The following is a 24464-nucleotide window of genomic DNA, read 5'->3' on the forward strand; positions in this document are numbered from 1 at the left end:
CACATTGTTATATTCAATAGTAAGACCCCTACCAACTTTACCAAATTTAGTCATTAATGATTGTAGTTTAGTGGACTTTAAATGTAATAATAAATATATTAATGATGTTTTGAAATCTAAATTGTTTTTGGATTATAACAGAGGACTGTGTGTACAGGTTCCGAATATGGTTGCATTGTTCATAGAAAAAACACATTTTAAATTCATCTAATGGCCCATTTCCCCAAAAGTCAAAGAGACTCACTTTAAAATAATTTATAAGATATATCCGGTTGCTGATTTTCTTAGAAAAAGATTCAAATTTGATGTAGACCCTGTGTATTTTGTGAGATGGCTGATGAGACTCTGGAACACATGTTCTTCTTTTGCCCCGTGGTCAATAGTTTTTGGACCGAGTTACATAATTGGCTGTCACTTAAGATGGATAATATCCCTAATCTCACCTTGCCACACATCCTCTTTTATATGGATAATGTAGATTCATCAGTATCAGATTTAGTCAATATGATTATTCTTATGGGTAAATATCACATTCATTGCAGTAAGTGGAGATGCTCTAAGCCTTCCTTTGTTTGGTTTATAAATGATTTTAAATTGTTTTTTACCTCACTGAAAAAGGTCAAATCTACTAAAATCGCAAGGAAAATGTGTAATGATATATCTAGGAAACTACTGTTGTGATTAATCTCCCCTTGTGTGTGTGTGTGTGTGTGTGTGTGTGTGTGTGTGTGTGTGTGTGTGTACAGCTCCAAATGGAAATTTTTGCCAGTGACTTATGTATTTCAAAGTAGCTCCCCCTTGTTGTTTTTTTTTTGTTTTTTTTTGTTTTCTGCTTGGTTAGTAACTTTTGTATATTGACAACATTTGTATATATACATGTGTATTCTTTTCCCCTACGAGAGTTTTGTATGTTGTTGTTTTTTGTTAATAAAAAAAAAAAAAAAAACATTTGTGAGTCAGCTCAAATTGTAGCATTCATCTTTTCACGTGCAATCGAAAGTCACTCTGCGTGCATCTCACAACAGTTCCTATACGACCGATTTATAGATTATCATGACAGAATATGCTAATTGAAGATATTTAACTCTACATCAGCAACATAATAACCATTCAGAGACGTCCTCTTGCATTCTACGTGTTGTCACTTCTTCTTGAGTCCTTCCATCTTTGTCTGACTCCGTTTAAACATAAAAGACAGAACAGTTTCTGTCATTGTAGTGTGTGTCTGCGTGAGGTAATCGGAGCTGCTAACACACCAGCTCTTGAAACCCACCCTCCGTGTCGGGAGCAGCAGCATATTTGCATTTAAAGGGCCAGACAAAAACGGTGCATTTTTGCTCACCCTCAAAAAGTGACAACTTTAAAATGCTATATAAAAATATCTGTGGGGTATTTTGAGCTAAAACTTCACACACACACTCTCAGGGATATCAGAGATTTATTTGACATTTTGTGAAAAGGGCATTATACCACCCCTTTAATAATTTTCTGCTACATCCTCCACACCCTATAGTCAGAACCAGCCTGATCGGGAGTTACGGAGTGCAAATGAAAGTTTAGCACAGATTCTGTGGTCAAATTTGGTTTGTTACCTGAATTGCATAATTCCTTTAGCAAATCATGTTCCTATTTTATTCACTTATGTGTTTTATATTTCACTTCTTTGTTATATATTTCAAGGAGAGCAGGTTTTCAAAAACCTTTTTATTTTTTGTCTGGTTCAATTAAAAGAAGGTCAGTCATGTTTGGCCAGTTAGCATGCCATAAATACACCATTATTTAGACATAGCCATGTATTGTATCATGTGCCAGCAACTGTTAATGAGAATGGAAAATTTAATGCACAGTTCTAATGCACAATCTAAGGAGGTTTATTAGATCTCCTTGATTAAAATAAAAGATGCAGACATGGGCAACAAAAACATACAAAGACAAAATAATGGAGAATATGCTGAGCTTTGGGTGCATGGTTTCCCAAAGAAAGGACAGCTTTGCTAGAAAAATCTTGATTTGAACAGTCCAACCAATGGTAAACAAGCATAAATCAGCCTGATCTAGCATGGTTGGAGTACTGGCAGCAAATGCCAATATCAGTCTGTATTGAGATGAAACTGTGTTTCATTTAGCTTCTGAGTGAAAGCAGAATCTAAAATACACAGGATTTCTCTATTCTTACATAGACACACACACACACACACACACACACACACACACACACACACACACACACACACACACACACACACACATATATATATATATATATATATATATGTATTGTTTAAGTCCAAACCCATGTAGTTTGTACCCATGTAGTCCAACAACACTTTGATGGGCCACTTACATTTGAGTTTTCCCTGGATTGCTTTCAACATGAGTATTGCATTGACATCACAGCCTTAATCTTTAACAAGTTAACAGGCAGAAAAGGTTTAGAAAGGTTTAGGTTTCCACCCAATTTATCATGTGTCTTCCCCCATCAGCCAATCAGAGTCACAACATAATTTTCCTACAGTTCCATAGTGATCTCTTGCATGGCATTTACAGCTTAAGGTGAATGGATCAAAAATGTTCTCTTCAAGTATACTAAAACTCCTTTAGTCTAGGTTTGCTTACAGAGAGGGAGATTTCAAAGAGAGGGAAGTGTGATTGAAGTAATTTGGGGAGTGGTTCAATTCAGTAGCTAGGTCTGGTGGAAGTTATAGCAAGACAGCAAACATTCCTTAAAGCAGAATGTCATTTGTGTTGGTGCATATTGGATTCTGAACAAACTGTAAATGATGATTTTGTTAAAAATTCTTGAATTGCAAACCTTAGCTTGAACAGTGCTGTCATTCAAGGCCTTCTTCAGAGCTTGAGTAAACCCTCGAGGGAGATTCTGCTTCAAAATACTGTCTAGACGACGACTCCGTAACTGTACGGACAACACTGTCATAGACAGAAAAATGTAGAGTTATAGTATTTTCTTTGAAGAATATAAGTTGATTTTATGTTTCTTATCTAATCAACAGAAACCATTTAATCAGGAAGGAACTTTGTAAAAAAATTACCATGGTAGCCTATAGTTTTCGCCAAAAATAAACTATTGTTACTCTTCATAAATTAATATCAGTAAGATATATACTGTATATATTGTATTTATCAACTAAGGCAATTGAACAGAGGGAAATGGATGAGACTAGCAAATGTTCCCGAATCCATAATAAGACCAAGACCATGGAAATATGCTCTACAAGTTGATTATCGAGTAACTACGACATTGTAATTCAGAATCTCCTACATTAACTGTTATGATAACAAATAGTATTCATTATTCATTATTATTCAATAACTGAGGGTAGGACTTTACATGTACAGAAGATTTATTCAAGGTATGTTAAGCATGAATGATGGCAGCAGTAGCAAATTACACTAAATGTTGTGGTACTGGACCAGATTAAATCTCAAATCCAAGACAATATTTTCATCACTTGGTCTTGTCATGGACTTGGGAGTATGTGGACTAGGATTTGACTTCTGGTCTCGGTCTTGACCCAAAGGAGCTGGTCTCGACTATACACTGAAAAAAAAAAGATTTATATAAAATCAAAATTTAGGTTTCAAACCATCTAACCTTAAATCAAAATGAACCATAAATTTAAAATCAAACCATAAATATAATTTGAGAAAAGTATTGAGTATTATTATTAGTATTATTATCAAGTTTTTAAGTGACTTCTGAGCAACCACACCTGTTTTTATCCACATCTTGTCCGTGATGTTACATCTCAGCAGTGTGCCCTCAGTAGCAGCAGCTCTTGGAGGACCTAAAGTGCTTTTTGAAGGGTCCAATTTAGCACTCTTTGAGGTGGAAGAAGATGGGATTCTAGGTGTTGTCTTTGGAGATTCTGGGAGAATAGTTATAGTTCTAATAGTGGTCCTAGGTGTTTTAGGGTGTCGTTTAGCAGCCGATGACTTGGTAGTGCTAATCTGATTTGTGGTTGTCGTAAAAGGGATGCTGGTTGTGGTAGCAGTATTGCTGGTAAATGTAGTAGGTTGAGATATGATAGTAGTTGTAATGTATGGCTGTTCTTGTTGTGTGTCCACAGCTGTAGCTGAAGGTCTACTGGGTGGAGCTGTGCTTTCCTGCTCAGATGGGTATCTGCTAGAATCACTGGCTTTATGGTGAGGGTCTGCAACTATGGATGTGGCCACAGGTTCCACCAGCTCAGATATCCACACTGAAACAACAAAATATTTGAGGTGAGGGAGGCGAGAAGGTGATTGTAGAGGGCAATGAAGATGGTGAATGTGAAGTAATGATTATGTTGATGGTGACAATGATTAAGATGATGATGGTGAGGATGATGGTAACAATGATGGTTACGAAGTGTATAAAATCTAATAAGGACATTAATTTAATAAGCATTAGTGATCATATATTTTATGTGAAATCCTGATTTTTTTCATGTTTTTGAAAGCAATATCTTATGTTCACAATGCTGAGCATCAAATCAGCATTTTAGAATGATGATACAAGACCATGTGACACTGAAGACTGGAGTAATGGCTGCTGAAAATTCAACTTTGCCATCATAGGCCATTACATTTCAAAATATATTAAAACAGAAAACAGTTATTTTAAATTGTAATAATATTTCACAAAATGGCTGTTTATACTGTATTTTCAATCAAATACTGTAAATGCAGCATTGATAAATTTAAGAGACTTTATTTCAATTATTAAAAATTATTACAAATGTTTGACAAGTCCTATACATTTTCATACGTTAACATCAACACTGAAATGTATCTAATGTATTGACAGTAAACAAAAGAATTATATGTATTAACAAATTACAAATGCTTTTGAATCATTTTAGGTACATAGAATATTAATTTCATGTGACTAATATGGTTGAAACATATCACTTAAATTGTAAAATAAAGCAATAAGCCCCAAGAACTTGTGGTTTACAGTGATTTTATGAGGAGTTGTTAGGCACGACACAGAGCAGAGCACCTAAAACCCTCTTAGCTGTTATAAAATTACTGTAAACTATGGCTTCAGAGGACTTTTTTTCAAAGTGTTCAGTGTCACTTCAGAATACCTAATGCTGCATTTACAGTAACAACATCAGTCAAAGACATCATCTTAGAATAAACAAGCAAACATGTTAATTGTTTAGCAAATTAGCTCTATGAAATATTAATAATCAATAATAACTTGTTATAATTGATTATGAATATTTGGATCAGTTAATAGAATTAACTTAATGTTGTAAATTAATATCACAATCCATTGACATGTTTGTCCCATGAACACTCAGTGTTAATTGTTTATTAATTCTAAGAAATGTAAATTTCCAGGGCATGGGAAATGTATTTCTCACTTTACAGTACTACTAAGAGCAAGTAGTCAAAATCTATGATTAGAGACTCCGGTATGAGCTTGAGACACGGACAACTTTACGTGTGACATAAACAAGACTTTATTAACTAGACTAAACACTTAAACTACTCTAACATACACATACACAGGGCCGAGTGCACTTCTGCCGCTCTAGGCGAAAAACAATTGTGCCGCCCCTAGGACTGGTCCGAATACCATTTTTTTTTTAACTTCGAAGCTTGGACATCGATGTCCATATTCGATGTCCAGTAATGGACATCGAATATTCGAAGCTTCAGAGAGAGGGAGCTGAACATATTCTTCTCTCTAATAAAGGCAGGAATCTCTATAGAGTATATGTCTGTCTCGACTGTCTGTTCGTTTGCATTTTGATTATTTTGAGAACCGTTCATCCAATCGACTTCACAAGGGAGTGCAGTGTCGCATTTGGTGCAATATAGATAGACACACAAGACGCGACACATTCAGAATTAATGAACTTTTAGTAAACTACAGAACAGCGCGAGCGGGAAGCGGCGCACCTCACGCGGGCATGGCTTATGCTCCGAGAACGGACTGCATTAGTGATATAAAACCACACACACAGGTCTGTTAACTTAAGCAATACTTTTAAGGTAGTCTAATATTTTTCTGACTAACAAATTACACAGTAAAGGGTAGATTTAAATAAAGAAAAACTAAATTTAATTAAAGAAAAACTAAATTTAAATAAAGAAAAAACGAAATTTAAATAAAGAAAAACGAAATTTAAATAAAGAAAAAACGAAATTTAAAAAAAAAAAACGAAATTTAAATAAAGAAAAACGAAATTTAAATAAAGAAAAACGAGATTAATTTAGATTGATAATAAAGGGTAAAAAGGCTAATACATTTTGTTTCTATTATTCTATTTTCCACAATGTCAAAGCAACGCAGCTTAACCCAAAACACAAGCTCAGGCATGCACTTCGGTCCAACTCCGCTGTTCTGCGCTCTAGCCAGAGAATACTCCCGTTGCAGGAACACTTTAGTAGGCCAAGAAGAAGCAAAATTAGGTTGGGTTCCTTCAACTGTCCATCCTATTAAAATGGCTATAGGCTATATAAGATAGGCTAATTGTAAAAAAAAAAAAAAGAGTATTGTATTTCACCAGATCTTATAGTGTTGAACATATTCAAGCGCAAATGAGAACCGTTTCGAGGGGGATGCCAGGTGTGCAAAAAAAAAAATTAATAGAAATTCCGTTAGCTGGGCTAGCGGTCTCTTGGTTCTGTGGTGGACTTGAAGGCATGTCATCCTTGCAAATACTCCCTGCTGGATCAATATATTTTAACAACTCTGTGTTGGTGTGCTTTCAGCTCAGCAAATCATATAGCCTATTTTGTGAATTGTTCATTCCCGGTCGGCACCATAGACTGTAAAAAAAGGGTCGACACACATTTTGCCGCCCTTACAAAAGTGCCGCTCTAGGCAATTGCCTAGTTCGCCTATATGGACGCGCCGGCCCTGCACATACATACATGCATACGGTTTACCAAGAGAAAGAGAGCTGAAGCAGAATACAGGAAAGCAAGTAGTTATTCCCTTTGGAGGGAGATTTTTAAGACCCTTTGTGTTCTAGCAGAGCATTTGAATATGTAATTTCATAAGGTGTCTTATAATACTAATGCGTTACAAAGCTAGCAAAATGTAATGTAAATTAACAAATGGGGAATGAAGATTGGAGTTTATAGAGACTAAACATGCCACACATATGATTTTGGTTAACCATAGTATGCAACAAAGTCTGAAACATTAATCTAAAAGAGTTTAGAAGAGAAAATGAAGACATAGACCAAACCACATAAAAGGAAAATCATGAGATGGGAAAATTAGATATATGTTAATACATTTCTCACGTGGATATATAGAATATATAGGATTAAAAGGGTTTATTTCTCCTTCTCAGCAAGAATTAAGTGAGAGTCACAATTCCCTGCAAATTCCTTTTGGGGGTCGTAAAATTCTTATCAGTCTCAATGACACCGGGTTCTGCCAGTGTGTTAGCTTCATGTGGGATGTTAGTTTTGGGGGGAAGTTTCATAGACCTTTGTTGAGTGAGTGAGTTTGCTGGATTATTCATTAAATATAATGAATAATTTGTGTGTGTCTGATTGGTCCAGGTGTTACAATTGCTAAAAACTAAATTTAACAATTTACATATGTATAGTCTACATCAATGCTGTCATGGAATCCTATAGCTCTGTCTACCTCTCTGTCATCTACTAAATGAGAGGCATAACGTAACTCTTCTGAAAGGTATTTTGAAGAGAGTTACGCAGTCTGATCAAAGTGCCTAGTCATTAGCATAAAGTGAGCTGTCTCTGATCTGGTATTTGATATAAAAAGCAGTATAAATGTCCAGAGTGTTCAATGACCCCTCTTTCTCTCGGTGGTCCTGGCAGCCTGTCCCTTTTGTACATTTGAGCCAGCAGTTGTCTCTATTCTCTAAGTGCATTTCCAGGTAGCTTTGTTTTGGTCACTAAATAAATCATTTACAGCAAATGCATCAATAATGTGCTTCAGGCTGAGAATGCATGCTTCAGGTCGAATACCTGCAGAAAACCTGCAACTGCTTCAGAACACTGAAGTAAACGGCTGGAAGACAGATATGTCATACTGTAGTTTGACCAGATGTATGAGACATTAAATGCTGTGTTCCAGAAAAAAATCAGAAAAATGTCACTTTCTCGAGCAGAGTGTTGTAAAAGGGGGGTATGGGAGACCCTAGTTCCCTATTTGTCACTCACTTCGACAAGTGTCGATGTAGTGACACTAGGGGTCGCAATAGGGAGCCCCAGACACCTCTGATACTTTGAGAAAAGTGTTTTTTCTCAAAAAAAAAAAACAATTTGCATGCGCTGCCACTCCTTCAGACATACGAGTATAAAAGGAGCTGGTGTGCATCCACTCATTCAGATTTGTTCTTTGGAGCTGAGTGCATGTGTTTACAACCATCGCTCATTCCATTCACCTCTACACTAGGAAATCTTATGCCGAAACTGGTGTACAAAGCACATTTCAGCGGTCTCTCTCCCCTCTCTAAGGCACAGTTAAGTGCAGAGAGCTCCCCTGGGCACTTCAGCAATAAAAGAGCAGATTTCCCAAAAAGAGCAGATTTGTTCAAGAATGGTTTAGTGTTCTCACTGCGAGAACATGATCATGGCAACGTTGTGGACGTGACCTTTTCTGGCTAGTGAGAGATTCACCTCAACTTGCTCTCTGTCTCTGTCCTTCTTCTATGCACAAGGGCGCAGCAACAATCACTGAGGGCAATATAAGGGCAACAATTGGAGCCAGTGTGCCGTGGCAATCCTCACGGACCTCCTATTCCTCGCATTTTCCACCCAGTCGAGTTCTTGGATGGGTTGGCGGTTCATCTCAGGGCGAACAAAATTTCTTTGGGCTCGAGAAGAGGATGAACTGTCAATTGCAGTATTAACAGGGCAGGTTTATGCCTTCCGACGCTGAAGACTCCACTGAAGAATCCGCTGGACTTCCACTGTCAAATGTGGTAGCTCAGTTTGAAGCAGAGTTGGCAACCATGCTTGCCCCGGCCCCCTAGAGCATTGGCCTGCAGTGTAATCCTCCGGCCCGGTCCCGAGCGTTATCAGCTGGATTATTGGTATCTGGGTTCGGGGCAGAAGAGCATGAAGAGCTTGCGAAGTCATGGAAGGCACCTTTTACTGTCAGGGCCCTCTTCATGAGCTCTTCCACCCTCACTACCCTTGACGGTGGGGCAGCCAGGGGGTATACAGAGGTTACACAGATGGAGCATGCAATTGTGGTACATTTACGCCCGCAAAACCGCAGAATCATCCCAGACTCCCTTCCAGGGCCTGTATGTTAACTTTGTCTCTAACGGGGAAAGGCTTACAGTGCTGCTGGACAGGCCACCTTCCCCCTGCATGCTCACCTCCGGACTGCTGTGGTCACGTTTTTGCGGCGTCTGTCTGTGACTGTTTCCTTTTCTTTTTGTTTGACCCACATTTTCAAAGAAAGAGTAGCTTCCTCAATCCCTGGGTTGCACAGTCTGTAGCCCGAACATGTTGGATGCGAGATTGTCGCCTCCCCATGTCCGGCCGTAACACACACAAAGTCCTGCACAGGTGAGTGTGGCGCATTCCGAGGACACGCAGCTTTTTCACCCCTCACCAGCCGGTTCCGGTTGGGGTTTACAAAGCATGGTAGGTGTTCCTGTACAACCACAGCCACAGGATCACGATGCACAGCCGACATGGCGGTCAATGCTCCGCTTCCCTAAAGCAGGTATGTCAAAAATTTACAGTTTGGAGGTCTGGCTAGCGCTTCCTGATCCGTCGCGCTGGCTCATCAGGACAGTAAGACCAGGTGCCCGTCCAGGTTCAATGGCATCTTCTTTACCTCGGTGACAGATGCAAGGACCACCCGTTGGCCCAACGACAAAATCAAACAGTATGAGCGAAGATATAATGCGTGTTTGATCTTTTAAGCACTCCTGAAATTCACTTATTTTATTAGAATTTAGTTTAAATTTTACTTTAGCTCTGTGCTTAATTGATCTCAATTTAGACTGTGTTTTTAATTAGAAAGGAACCATTAATATTGGTTAAGTGTTAATTTAGATATTTGATTATTCAGGGTATTTAACTTTGCTGTGTCCAGTACGCGCCCTGCGTGTTTACTTGGACCGCATGAAGAGTTTTAGAAGCTCTGAGCAGCTCTTTGTCTGTTTTGGGGGACAGCAGAAAAAGAAAGCTGTTTCCAAACAGAGTTTGGTCCGCTGGTTTGTGGATTCCATTGCCTTGGCATAATAGGCACAGGTGTGCAGTACCCTTTTGGAGTACAAGCAAACTCTATGAGGAGTGTTGCACCCTCCTGGGCTTTAGCAGACATCTGCAAAAGACATCTCCAAAGTGGCAGGCTGGGTGACACCTAATACCTTTGCGAGATTTTACAATCTCCGGGTTGAGCCAGTTTTGTCAGGTACAAGCAGGTAAGCTGGGGTGGGGGGGAGGGGAGGGGGTATGGGTCCAAAGACTGGCTGAAACTACCTACTCAAAGTACTGTTCTTTCTGCCCCCGCGTGGTATGAAGGACTACATGGCTTACGTGGGGCGTTGGGAAGGTTACAATGTTGCGAGTGCACTTGTTACCTAGCCAATATTGCCAACATCTGCACTGCTAAAACCTTGTAGCACGGTTCAGCTTGTTGTGATGTTTTTCATCGAGACCACAAAATGTCACTACATTTACACTACATTTAAGTGAGTGACAGATAGGGACCGTTTCAGTTACTACTGTAACCTCCATTACCTGATAGAGAGAATGACACTTAGTGTCCCTCCTGCCGGTGAACGTGATTTCACCAAGTACCACATGTTCCTGGATCAACATCTTTGTTGATCCTGGAGCAACTTTCCAATCAACCAATCAGATTTGAGGAACAAGTTTACAGTTTATGTCAAGTTTAGGCTTAAAACCAGGGTGAGGTGCTTCAACATCAGTGTTATTCACCTATCATTTCCCTCTGATTTTAGGGAAAAGTTTGGGTAGGGTTAGGTTTAGGGGTAGGGGTAGGGTTAGGACTAAATTTTGGGGCAGGAATGTTATTCCAGGATCAACAAAATATGTTGTTCCAGGAACATGTCTTACTTGGAAAAATCACGGTGACCCCCTCCTGCCACAACTGCAAACCACCCGCTGAAATGGCTGGTACACATTCTCAGCTCCTCAGCACAAACCTGAATGAATGGATGCATGCCTGTTCCTTTTATACCTGTATGTCCGGAGGGTTGGCGCATGTAAATTCCAATTGCCAATTTTCATTGGCCTTTTCTCAAAGTATCAGAGGTGTTTGGGGCTCCCAAGTATGACCCCTTGTCACTACATAGACACTATGTCATGTTCCCTTTATCAGGGAACGGAGGTGACAATAGTAGTCAAGACATTCTGAAATATTGTTCAACATTTACATATCCTGTGTTGATGATAGACATGAGAACCAATGAGGTTTGTGTGCAGTTTCTTCTTCCTTATATGGTGCTCACTGCACTGTGCACTGTGCTTCTCAATGAAAAAATGATTGTTGCTAACTTAAAAAAGTAAGTAACCTGTCTGCTAACCAGTAAAATATCTGGAAAGACATGATGGTAAGTAAATTACAGAATTAATGATATATATACACACACACACACACACACACACACACACACACACATATATATATATATATATATATATATATATATATATATATATATTATTTTTTATTTTATTTTTTCAAGGAATGAAAGATGTAGAATGTACTGCATGTTAGCTTGCTTATTGTACTCAAGAGCCACATGTCATAAAAACAAGAATATGGAAGTAATGACAAATGTTTTTGAAACAAAAAAGCTTGTATAATTGCAAAATAGTGAAAATATTTTTTCACTACTTGAAAAAATATGCATTGCATTAACCCTGCTTGAATTGTAATGCATTGTATTTTTATGGGCTGAAATTCAACATGGTTGTATATTTAAGCTGTGAATATTTCAATTCAAAACATTTCACACACGTTTTTATTATTAAAACATTTAATAATCCATATTCACCTTTCAGATTTCACTTCCAAAATATTCATTCTGTTTAAAAATACAACCTATAATATTTGCAATTTTCAGTCCATTTTATTTCGCTTTACAAATTCACTTCGACAAATTCAGTGGTTCAAATTTGACAGAAAATTTTACATTTGACATCTGGGAACGGCAGGAATATCAGTAGATTACCTATTAATATTCTCCATAGCTGTTAGTCGACCTCACCAGCAGGTGGTGCAAGTGTGCCTGACGTGTTCATCATGCCTGACACCTACATGAACAATTTATAGTTGGTTTTTATGATTGCAAGTCATTCTCTTCTTATGTTATTGAAGTTAGAAACGTGTACCAATGTCATATGTGTGAATATCGAAAATCCAGTGTCAAGCCATCTTTATTCCAGTATTTCACTGGGAATCGCTTAGTGTGAAACTTTGCGCGTTATGTTCATATTCTGGGTCCGCTTTCCTGTTCCTATATCTAATATAGCCTACATCCCCAATAAGGTGCGAGTTTGGACTTTTATATAACTGTATTAGTCTATTAATCGTTGAGTGTCCTGGCCGCAGGGGGATCCTGGAGAATGACCTTTTGATGGAATCCCCAGTTCTGCAGCACAGTGCCGCGATATAAAGTAAAGAAAACTAAACAACTGAGAGAAATATATGTCTACTACCTCAGATTTAACTTTTTATCTGTACATCAGCATCAGGGAAAAACATTATAATCTTGTTCACGGTAGAGCTGCTTACATGTGCAAAACTAACTGTGAAGACTTCAATGTTTCACAGCTTTTGTGTCTTTATCAGCTTTTCCAAATATATACTGGCCCTGATAATCATCACAAATACTTACTGCTTGCTTCGTTTCTGTAAATCTAATTTTATGAATGAATGACTCTCTCACCCGTTGCTCTATAGTTTTCTTCGTCAACAGCCGCTTGCACCACCTGCTGGTGAGGTTGACTAACAGCTATGGAGATTATCAATCTGCAATCTTCTGATATTCCTGCCGTTCCCAGATGTCAAATGTTGAATTTTCTGTCGAAATTTGTATTTGTATTTTTAACCAGAATGATTTTTTTGGAAGTGAAATCTGAACGGTGAACGGTAGTCCAATTCAACAAGCTTTTTTGTTTCAAAAACATTTGTCATTATTTTACTACCATACAAGAAACTATGCTTCTAACCACATGTTGAGAGCTGAAGTTCCAGCCACATGAGTTTTCAATGCTGTTTGCGAATGTTAGTTGGGATTATGGTTTTGGGAAACACTGAATCGTTGAACTATGTTGGTAACAACAGAACTTGCAACCATAAGTGTCTACCAATGCTTTTGGGAAACATATCCCTGATTGACTAGTCCGTGTAACCTCAGTGACAGCTGCATTAAGTGTAAGATATAGTAATGGCAGGTTGAGAGAATTAGTCTCAAGCAGCATGCAGAGAAACAAACCTGAGCTGGAGGATTGATTGCTGACCAGCACAGAAAATGGAGGAGTGAATGAAGACTCCACTCTCTCCAAAGACCCGTTTGAAAGCCATTGGTGTGTTTTGTTGTCACGCACAACAATTTTCAATGGGTATTCGGGAGGCTTTTGGGCTGTGCTGGCAAGTAATGCAAGTATGGAGGAAAATGCTGGTTGTTCTCTGGTTCCCTTTGACAAGCCTGTTGAATCTGATTGGATTATGGAGGCAGGATTCCTGTCTGTCATAAGGAAGCCACTCAACAAATGGGTTGAGGAGGGTGAAGTGGCCACATCCAGAAATGATCCAGAGGCTTCACGACTCAAGTCATCTGAAAAGAGAAAAAGATAATTATATAAATGTATCCCAAGGCAGTTCAATCCTCCTATTTACACATATCACATTTTGTTCATTTTGAGGAAAACTTTTCCATGCTGTAATTTTCATTTTCTCTCTACAGAAAGCGTTTGCTTGGTGAGATTAAGGCATTCGAAATTACAGCTCTCAACAAACTTTTTACAATACAAAAGACTTTTCAATACACCAATAAATATGCTGATCCTCAAAGCTTTACAGTCTCATATAAAATATCTAAGTGGTGTAACATGAGGCTAGAAATTGTACATTGCCCAAAATTCCATCATAAAAAATAAAAAAAAATAAAAAAATGTTAATCAGTCATAATTTATACAGAACTTTCTCAGCTACCATTAGTTCGGAATCACTGTTTCAAAAATGTTATGATAGTCAATATATTTGTGATTTTACATATCAAGAGTTATATTAGCAGTTATATTACATACCAGCATGTTGAATTTAACCAAAACAATAAAAATGTATGCATGCAAAATTCATTAATTTAATTAATTAATTAAAGAGAATTAATGGATCACTAATCACAAAATTTCAAAAATAATCACATTTTTCAAAAACATGTTTCTCTAACACTCTTCCTGTCTTCAAACGGATAGGCACGGCCAAAACTTGCGTCCAAACGTATCTGTCTATGTACCGCAAGACTACAGACTACAGCCAATTTCATTGCAGAGAATGCTAATACAAAGTATTTATAGCATTTACACAAGCACACTTAAAATGTAATAAACCTACAAATGTCTAACTTACTAGTTGACATATAGCTAACATATGTAGCTAGTTGGTATAGTTATTAGCAATATTTTGAGTCAATATTTTAACACCTATACATTAGCTTTAGATAAATAATAATGAAACCTATTTTTTTTTTCAGAATATGAAACATTGGGTTGAGTATATGTGTCACCATAGAGTAGATGCTACAAGATGTAAAGCTGATATAAAATTCTAATTTATATGGTGACTGAACAGAGACTCTTCAAAGGATTTTTGCTGGCACTGATCCACAATTACTTTACCAGTTCCACCCGTCGCTCTGATATGCTCAATATCTTGAGGCCAGTATAATTCATTCACAGGAAAATTCAAGCCCTACATATTCTTCAGACTGTGTAAAGTAGTTCTGTATGAATACGTGACTCTAGCAAAATTAACTGCTTCATACTCCATGCTGAATTGACATGTTCCTCTGTAGCCTGCAATAATGGCAGAAATTACTGACAGAAATTCTGTAAAATTGCAGCATTGATTAGGGAAGGCAAGGCAAGGCAAGTTTATTTATATAGCACATTTCATACACAATGGCAATTCAAAGTGCTTTACATAGAATAAATTAAAATAATAAAAAGAAATAAGAATAATTAAAACAGTTTAGAAAAATTAAATAAAATATAGTACAGTACAAACAGTCGGACGAACAGCGGCACAGTGCTCATTCAGTAAATGCATAGCTAAACAGAAGTGTTTTGAGTCTGGATTTGAATGTGACTACTTTAGGAGCACATCTGATCTCTTCTGAAAGCTGGTTCCAGCTGCGGCTGGCATAATAGTTAAAAGCGGACTCGCCATGAGTGAACCCTTGGTATTTCTAGCTGATATGATCCTAATGATCTGAGTGATCTGTTGGGTTTATATTCAGTGAGCATATCTGCAATGTATTGAGGTCCTAGGCCATTGAATGATTTAAATACCAGTAATAATACTTTAAAATCAATCCTAAATCTTACTGGGAGCCAGTGTAAAGACTTGAGGACTGGTGTGATATGTTCATATTTTCTGGTTCTGCTCAGAATCCTGGCGGCAGCGTTCTGTATGAGCTGCAACTGTCTTATGGTCTTTTTGGGAAGGCCAGTGAGGAGTCCATTACAATAATCCACCCTGCTGGTGATGAAAGCATGAACAAGTTTCTCTAAGTCTTGTCTGGAAACAAAGCATCTAATTCTTGCAATATTTTTCAGATGATAGTCTGCTGATTTAGTTATTGCTTTGACATGACTACTGTTATATATTCATGAGGCAAAACAACGAAATGCTATCAACATGCTTTTACTGGTGTTCAGGTCACACGCAGATTACATCACATCAACACACGTGCAAATCACATCACGTGACTTAAATACCCTCTCCCAAGCATAGGAACCAATGAATGCACATCATGCAATACACATTATCCCGATACACCACATTACCTCCCCCATTAAAACCAATACACCACATTTTATCAGTTCAAAAACACCACATTAGTTCAAATTCTCAATTTCTAAAACGCTGTGGTAATTTAATAGTCCGTTTAGAGCGACGCATACCCACTGGACTTGGAACCAGAGGTTCCGTTGGTTCGAAAGGTACCTCAGAGTCAAATGTACCTACTGACGTTCCAGCAAATCCAGAATCTTGATCATTGAGTTCAGCATACTGAGCTTGATCATTGGGGTCAACATATTGAGCAGTCTCCTTCTCATTCTGTGGCATTGTAATCTCTGAGGACGAAGTGTGTGGTCTCAGTTGGTCACCATGCCGTCTATACACAGTATCCGATATCGGATCACGTACCTTGTACGAAACAGGTCCTGTCTGTTGTGTAATCACTCCAGATAGCCACTTCGGATCTCCTCCCACTGTACTTCGCAGGAAAACAGAATCATCCACAGCAAAGGATCTCTCTCTTGCCCGATAATCATGTTGATTTTTCTGCAAATACTGTTTTCTGCGAACAGTTTCATGAATGTTTGGTTTCAGGAAGTCCAACCTGGTACGAATGTGTCTCTTTAAAAATAAATCAGAAGGTGACTGACCTGTGGTACAATTAGGCGTTGTGCGATATCGCAATAAAAATAAAGATAGTCTATCATCAATGCACATTTGTTCATTAGACAATTTCTTCATACCCATCTTAAACGTCTGGACATATCTTTCTGACAATCCATTGGTTGCTGGGTGTTTTGGTGCACTCCTGGTATGCATAATACCATTCTGCTTCACAAATCTTTGGAATTCATCAGAAGTAAAAGTAGTTGCATTGTCAGTCACTATTTGTTCAGGTAATCCATATGCAGAAAACAATCTCTTCAATCTGGTAATTGTAGCTTGAGAAGTAATCTGTGGCATACGAAAAACTTCTAACCACTTAGAATGAGCATCAACAACGATCTAAACATGTTGTTCAGGAAAGGACCAGCAAAATCAACATGCAACCTTTTCCAACACTCACCCGGGAATTCCCATGGATGAAGAGGGACGTGACTTGGCATTCTTTGTTCTTGTTGACAGATTTGACACTCTTTGCAAACTCCTTCTATATCCGTATCAATTTTTGGCCACCACACATATTTACGAGTCAGAGCTTTCATTTTAACAATGCCAGGGTGTCCTGAGTGAATTTCATGTAACACTGGTTTTCGAAATTTGAATGGTACAATCACTCGTGTGCCCCATAACAGACATCCCTGTTCCACTGATAGTTCATCTCTTTTTGCATAGAATGCTTTCAAATCGTCTCCCCAGTTACCTTATGCACGTTTGCCGCTGAATCATCGGTTCTCCTCAGTTGTTGCGTATCTCGAGCTGCGGTTTCCATGCTGAGAGCAATTTCAGATACCCGTGCAATCGTGGGTGTGTCTTCCGAAAGCAATCTTCGTTGACATGCTTCACTTTGGATTCCGCTAACAAAACGATCACGTAGAAACTCATCCAAACTTGCACCAAAGTCACACTTAGATGCACATTGTTTCAGTTCAGCAACATACTGGGACACCGTTTCATGGGACTTTTGAACACAGCGCTGAAATCGGAAGCATTCAGCTATTATTAACGGCTTTGGTTCAAAATGGGCCTTAAGAATATCCACAATTTCTTCAAACGTTTTATCCTTTGGCTTTGCAGGCTGAACCAGATTCCGTAGTAATCCATATGTGGACGCTCCCACAGCACTAAGCAAAGTCGCTACTTGCTTTGTATCATCCACGTCATTTGCAATCATGAACAATTCCGCTCGTTCAATATACGCAGACCAGGACTCATTTTCTAGTTTATACTCATCTAATCTTCCGATTTGCGCCATGTCCTCTCACATTCTTTATCCTCGTCGCCAATTTATGTTATATATTCACGAGGCAAAACAACCAAATGCTATCAACATGCTTTTACTGGTGTTCAGGTCACACGCAGATTACATCACATCAACACACGTGCAAATCACATCACGTGACTTAAATACCCTCTCCCAAGCATAGGAACCAATGAATGCACATCATGCAATACACATTATCCCGATACACCACAACTACTGAAACTAAGGTCTGACTCTAGTGTCACACCAAGATTCCTGACTTGATTTTTAGTTGTTTGACCCCTAGAGTCAAGGTATGCGTTCACCTTGAGAACTTCATCTTTGTTTCCAAACGCAATGACTTCGGTTTTGTCTTTGTTTAACTAAAGAAAGTTTTGGCACATCCAACTGTTGACTTCATCAGTGCATTGGCACAGGGAGTCAATGGGGCTGTAATCGTTAGGCGATAGGGCTAAGTAGATCTGTGTGTCGTCTGCATAGCTGTGGTAAGCAATTTGGTTCTTTCTCATTATTTGGCTCATTGGGAGCATATACAGGTTGAACAGGAGTGGCGCAAGAATTGAGCCTTGAGGGACTCCGCATGCCATGGATGTCCACTCAGACTTATGGTCTCCTATACTCACATAATAACATCTCCCATCTAAGTATGACCTGAACCATTTTAGGACTATCCCAGAAAGCCCCACCCAGTTTTCCAGCCTGTCAAGAAGTATGTTATGACCGACAGTGTCAAATGCAGCACTGAGGTCGAGTAGTACCAGCACTGATAATTTGCCTGAATCAGTATTTAAGCAAATATCGTTTATTATCTTTATGAGCGCCATCTCTGTGCTGTGGTGCGGTCGGAAACCAGATTAAAAATTGTCAAAGTATCCATTCGAGCTTAAGAATTTGTTCAGCTGACTGAAGACAACTTTTTCAATGATCTTGCCTATGAAAGGAAGATTTGAGATCCGTCTATAGTTGCTTACAGTATTTCACAATTGCTAAAACACTAAACCCCATTCTCTGAACCCAATGGTCAGTGTCCTAAACCCATTTGTCGAATCAGTCACTCTGTAGGCAAAACTTTAAACAAGTTCAGGTAGTTAAGACACTGTTTGCAAATCTCATCCACTCTTTTTGCAAAACTCTAAACACATTCTCACTCACTAAAACACATGTTGCACTGTGTTGCAAAATGGTAAATACATGTGGCAAAAGTTAAACACAACTACAACACCGCTGTCATCGTTTACACACAACAACTCAAAATTGTTCACACTTGTTTCTAATGATGTGATCAAATCAGTTATCTAGAATATAAGTCAGTTCAGAGTACACAGGGGGCCCAGGTTCGTTGAATGTTGATTCCAACAATGGATGGAAACAATGTGAGAGGCAGAGGAGGAAGATTTGTGTAAGAGGTGGTGGAATAGGAGGAAGAGTACAAGGACAACGAAGAGCAAGACCAAGTATAGTAATTTCAGATCAAATTCGGGCAATGGTGATAGACCATGTTCTTGTTCATGGAATGACAATGAGGGAAGCATGACAAATAGTTCAACCCAATTTGAGCAGATTCTCTGTCGCCACCATAATCAGGACATTCAGAGAAGAGAAAAGGGTAAATGTATTGTTTTTCTAATTTGTGCGACTGAAAGTTTACTGTATACATTTGATACAGTACATCAGTTTGTCAGGGGACTGGGGAAAAAAGAAAAAAAGATTTACAATACATTTTACATGTGATGTCCATTACTATTGTTACTGTATGTATACATTTGTAAGAGCATTTTCCCTTTTGTAGAATTGCAAATGAGGGTGGACGGACTCCTTTGTTCACCCAACAGCATGAGTCTCTCATTGACTCATTGATTTTGCAATTGCACAATATTTTGTGTAATACGCTTTACATTTAGAGTTGTCTTTGTTCATTGGGCTTACTTTATTTTTATACTGCAAATACAGACATTCAATACTGTATTACTTGCAGTACTTACAGTATGCAATATATTTGCTGTACTGAGTTGTGAATTATTTACTTTTATTTATGGCAAAATTATTTTCTATATGCAATAAACATTTTTTTTCTCTGTAACTACATGCCCTGGATGCTGTGTTCTCAATTTTTTGATGTAGTGTCTAATGAATGCTGATGAGTGTTTATATATTAACTGGTTGTGCTTATGTTTTGAAAGCATTGTTTGATTTTGAGAACAGATCAAATGGTTTTGAGGCACGTGTTTGATTTTGCCAGAAGAGTCAGGGGTTTTGTGAATGTAGTTTAAAGACTGGGTTTTGTGTTTAAAGTTTTGAGAACATGGGTGAAGGTTTCAAGAAATGTGTCTTAGCAATTGTGAAATACTGTAATATGGTCTTATACAGATTGCTCTTTTTCAGGAGGGGCTTGACAACTGCAGTTTTCAGGGAGTTTGGAAAACTCCCAGAGAGAAGTGAGGCATTTACCACTTCTAGAAGATCTGATTCTAAACTGTTTAACACACTTTTGAAAAAATGTGGGAAGTGTGTCAAGAGCGCAGGATGATGTTGTTTAAATTGCTGTTTATAATATTTGAGAAAAAAGTCTGTCTAGCTTTGCCTAGTTCCATATTGAAAGCATGAAGCCTGTCTTTGTAGATGTTATAATGGACTACAAGTTTTGTCTTCCGCCACATGCGATCTGCTTTTCTGCATTGTCTTTTCATGTTTTGCACAGCTGTTGAGTTTATCCAAGGTGCTTTCAGCAGATAGCTTGGTGTTAAAGGTCCCGTATTATGCCCCTTTTCACAAGATGTAAAATAAGTCTATGATGTCCCCAGAGAGTGTATGTGAAGTTTCAGCTCAAAATACCCAACAGATCATTTTTTACAGCATGTTTAAATTGTCATTTTTTGGGGCTCAGAAAAACGCGCTGTTTTAGTGCGTGCCCTTTAAATGCAAATAAGCTTGCTGCTGGATGACCCAGGGGGCGGAGCTTCATGAGCTCTCAGGACAATTTCATCTCACGGAATGATGATAATATCAGAAACTCTCAGTAACGGTGTTCAGTTCGAGTCGGACAATAATGCCTACAGAGTCAGAGTGCTGTATAGAGATGAAACAGGTATAGTTTAGTAGTTTAATTACGGTTATTATAATGTATTTGTCATCTGCTTGTATGTATCCATTATTTATTAATAGCCTACAAGTCTGCTGTCTGAATGATGATCAAACATATACTGATGAGTTTAATAAAGTTTATTGTACATCACACAAAAGATGAAGCGTCAGTTTTACTTCAGAAAATCACCGTAAGAGCTGAGTAAACACAGTTATTAGAAGTGCGCAAGTACATAAACGAATTTCGGTAGAGTTGAGGGAGCATTCCTGTGGGCGGAGGTTAGTCAAAAACCGGTTTTAATGACGTCATTAAAGAAGGAAGTAGAGGGATGTAGTCCAAACGGGCCATTCGATGTAGTCAACTTCTGTTAAATAAAATATATCGTTTGGCATTGAACTTTGAGCTTTATAATTTTACAGATATTATTTATACTCTAACAACAACATTACACACTAACTAAAGTTTGAAACATGGGATCACGAAGAACGGGACCTTTAAGGATATAGCCTTCATAAATAGTACAATAGTGTTCTCATTTAAGCATCTCTTCTTGACAGACACAGATCTAGCTTCAATGGCAGGAGAGATCAATATATCAAAGAAAATACAGAAATTATCAGACAGTGCTACATCCTTAATAACAATAGATGAAATGTTTAGACCCTTACTGATAAGTAAATCTAGAGTGTGTCCACGATTGTGTGTGGGTCCATGTACATGCTGAGTCAGATAAAAAGTTTTTAAAACAGTTTTGATTTCTTTTGCCATATTGATTTCTGCATTATCTATGTGAATGTTAAAATCTCCAGCAATGGCAAAACAGTCAAACTCTGAGGTAATTGTTGATAACAGTTATATTAAGTCCTCATCAAAGGCTGGAGAGTATTTTGGAGGCCTGTAAATAATGTTAAGTAGAATGCGTGGAGCACCTTTTAACACAATACCCAGATATTCGAAAGAGGGGTAATTCCCAAATGATATTTGCTTACATTGATAGACATCTTTAAAAAGATCAGCTACACCCCCACCTCTCCTAACAGCTCTGCAGACACTCATAAAAGTAAAGTTAGGAGGGGATGTTTCATTGAGGATTGTTGCACTGCAGCTGTCTTCTAGCCAGGTTTCATTTAGAAGCATAAAATTCAGGTTGTTTGTGGTTGTCAATATTAAGTCGTTGATTAGAAGTGATTTATTTTTAAGTGAGCGGATGTTTAAAAGTGCTAACTTAACAGTCTTACTTTTTGTCCCCACAGCAATCTTAACTTGACGTGTAATAGGCACCAGATTAGTTGGGTTTGCTGTATGGCTATTGAAGGCCTTAGACTTTCTATCTTGTAATAGAACAGCAATAGAGAAAGATACAGGCACACTGGGTTCCCACTTGTTCTGTAAACATTTGAGAAAGTTACTGTTATCTAGGCGGGGACCCAACACATATAACTGAGAGCTGGTATCAGTTGTTTTTGGTTCACCTCGAGCAGATGGAGGAGGGTGTGGGCCCTGGCATTGTGGCAGAGGCCGAAGAGCTCTCACAGGAGGAGGGGGAGGGCAAGCTGGGCCCGCAGGCTTTGGTGGTTGCGGTGCCTGCCGTTTTTTGGTTTATATCTGGGGGCTTGCAGCAAAAGAGTGGGATAGTTTGGTTCCAGCATACACCAGTTCTTCCATTTTCTGTGAGAAGCACAGAAGTGAAGATGCTGGAGAGAGGGATAAAGTGTCTGGTAAGAGGGGCTGTTGCTCTGGTGTTATCGGAGGCTGTAATATGCTGTCCTGGCTTCCCTGGCTGTTTTCCAGGAAGTCGTCCTTAGGTGTTAAATCTTGGAGCAGTTCTAATATGTCTGTCTGTGGTGAGCTCTGTGGGCAGGGCTCAGCTGAGATTGTTGGTTAACGGCTGGTTAAGTTGTCATCTTCAGCGGGGCCGACGGTGAGTGCTGAATTGCTGTTCACCAACACTGAATCCACAAAAGCAACGAAATCCGCCTTTGGACTGTCCGCTGGAAGGCATGTTTTAGACTGTTTCTTTTACCACACCAGCCTGAGCAAGCGGTCTAAGGCATGCCTTCCAGCGGACCAGGTAGTGCATTTGGCATGTTAGATGGATGAAGTCCCAGGTGTGGTCTTCCCTGCTCCAGACACAGAAGACGTATAGCAGGCAAGTCCATGGAGAAAAAAAAAAAAGAAAAGAAAAAAAAAAAAAGAAAGGGGGAAGAAAATGCTGCAAAATTGAACTGTTTAGGTCTGTTCTTCAGTTACTGGTTGATTGTGTATAGAAGGTGAATCAAATAAACAGTCTTTATTGACAAAAGCTCAGGAGAAAATAGAGAGATACAACCAAATTATCACAAACAAGAACAGACAAAGAACTAAGGAGAATTCAGGGTTTAAATACATGGAACAAACAGAAGGAACTAAATAGGAAACAGCTGAACAGAATGACTAATCAAGGAGATTAATGAGAATTCAGGCAGGCAGGCAGGTAACAGAAACAAAGCACGACTCAAACTGAACATAACAGAAGATACACATTACAGAAGCATTGAAACTTGAACTGTTTTCTCCTCCAGTTAAACCTGTTCTGTCTGCCCACTAAGGCCTTGTCCACACTAATATGTTATAGTTTGAAAATGCATCTTTTTCTCTCCGTTTTGGCCTTCTGTCCACACTGAGGACTCCGTTTTTATTAATGAAAACAAAGCTTTTTGAAAATGCTCTACAAAGTGGATAAATTTGAAAATGCCGTTTTCGCATTGCAGTGTGGACTATCAAAACAGAGGTATTTAAAAACTATGACGCAAGTTTAGCAATGTGACGCATATTTTACCAGTAGATATTCATGTTTATACCGGTATTGTGCCCGTTATGTGCCAGGGTTTTTCCTGCATAGAGAATTACGAGGCGGCCGCCTCCGTCAAATTTCGTGTCGCCTCCGGCTCTCAACAAAACTCGGACAGACAGTCACATGGTCATACACTTTTTCCACCGTGACGGTTCTGTTGCGGTTACCGCTTGTGTCCATTCTCAAACCGTATAGTGCTGTGCAGATCGTGGATAATCCACGGGTCAGGCGGGCCAAGTAATAAAAACATTCCATTTCAATTAATCGAGGGTCGATGACATCATTGTAATGTGATAATGCGTTGAGTTTTAAAAAAACAGAACTCTCATCACAGTAAAACGCAATGAACGTGCGTCACTCTTTTACTTTCGTTTTCAACAATGTAATTCTCTTCAGGGGAAACCAATCAAGGAAAACATATTAGGGCTCGACAATAACGCTTGTCCGGGAACATAGACTGTGTCCGGGACACGTATGTTTTTATCTTCTTTTGAAAGAAAAATGAGAGAGAATTGTACTACTTGCCCAACCGGACAAATGCCCTGATTAAAAAAAAACAATTAATATAAAAATAAAAAATAACTAGGGAATCACCGAAAACGTGAGGATGATTCTGTTTTATTTCCTTTAATGTAAGTGGCGATCGATAGCCTATAGTTGATAA

The 24464-nt window shown here is 38.6% G+C and overlaps 1 protein-coding gene across 1 annotated transcript in view; it reads right to left on the reverse strand.

The window, feature by feature from the left end:
• Positions 1 to 3347: 3347 nt before the first annotated feature.
• Positions 3348 to 24464, reverse strand: part of LOC308695187 (uncharacterized protein) — a 57833-nt gene continuing 36716 nt past the window's right edge. Inside the window, exons 2-4 of the mRNA XM_081373216.1 lie at positions 13431 to 13772; positions 3732 to 4220; positions 3348 to 3559 (exon numbers count right to left, since the gene is read on the reverse strand). Coding sequence (XP_081229342.1) covers positions 3480 to 3559; positions 3732 to 4220; positions 13431 to 13772 — 911 coding nt within the window. The 3' untranslated portion in view covers positions 3348 to 3479. The remainder of the gene's footprint in view (positions 3560 to 3731; positions 4221 to 13430; positions 13773 to 24464) is intronic.

This window comes from Scardinius erythrophthalmus, assembly GCF_964197995.2.
Source record: "Scardinius erythrophthalmus genome assembly, chromosome: 8".
In the NCBI taxonomy this organism is placed as follows: Eukaryota; Metazoa; Chordata; class Actinopteri; order Cypriniformes; family Leuciscidae; genus Scardinius; species Scardinius erythrophthalmus.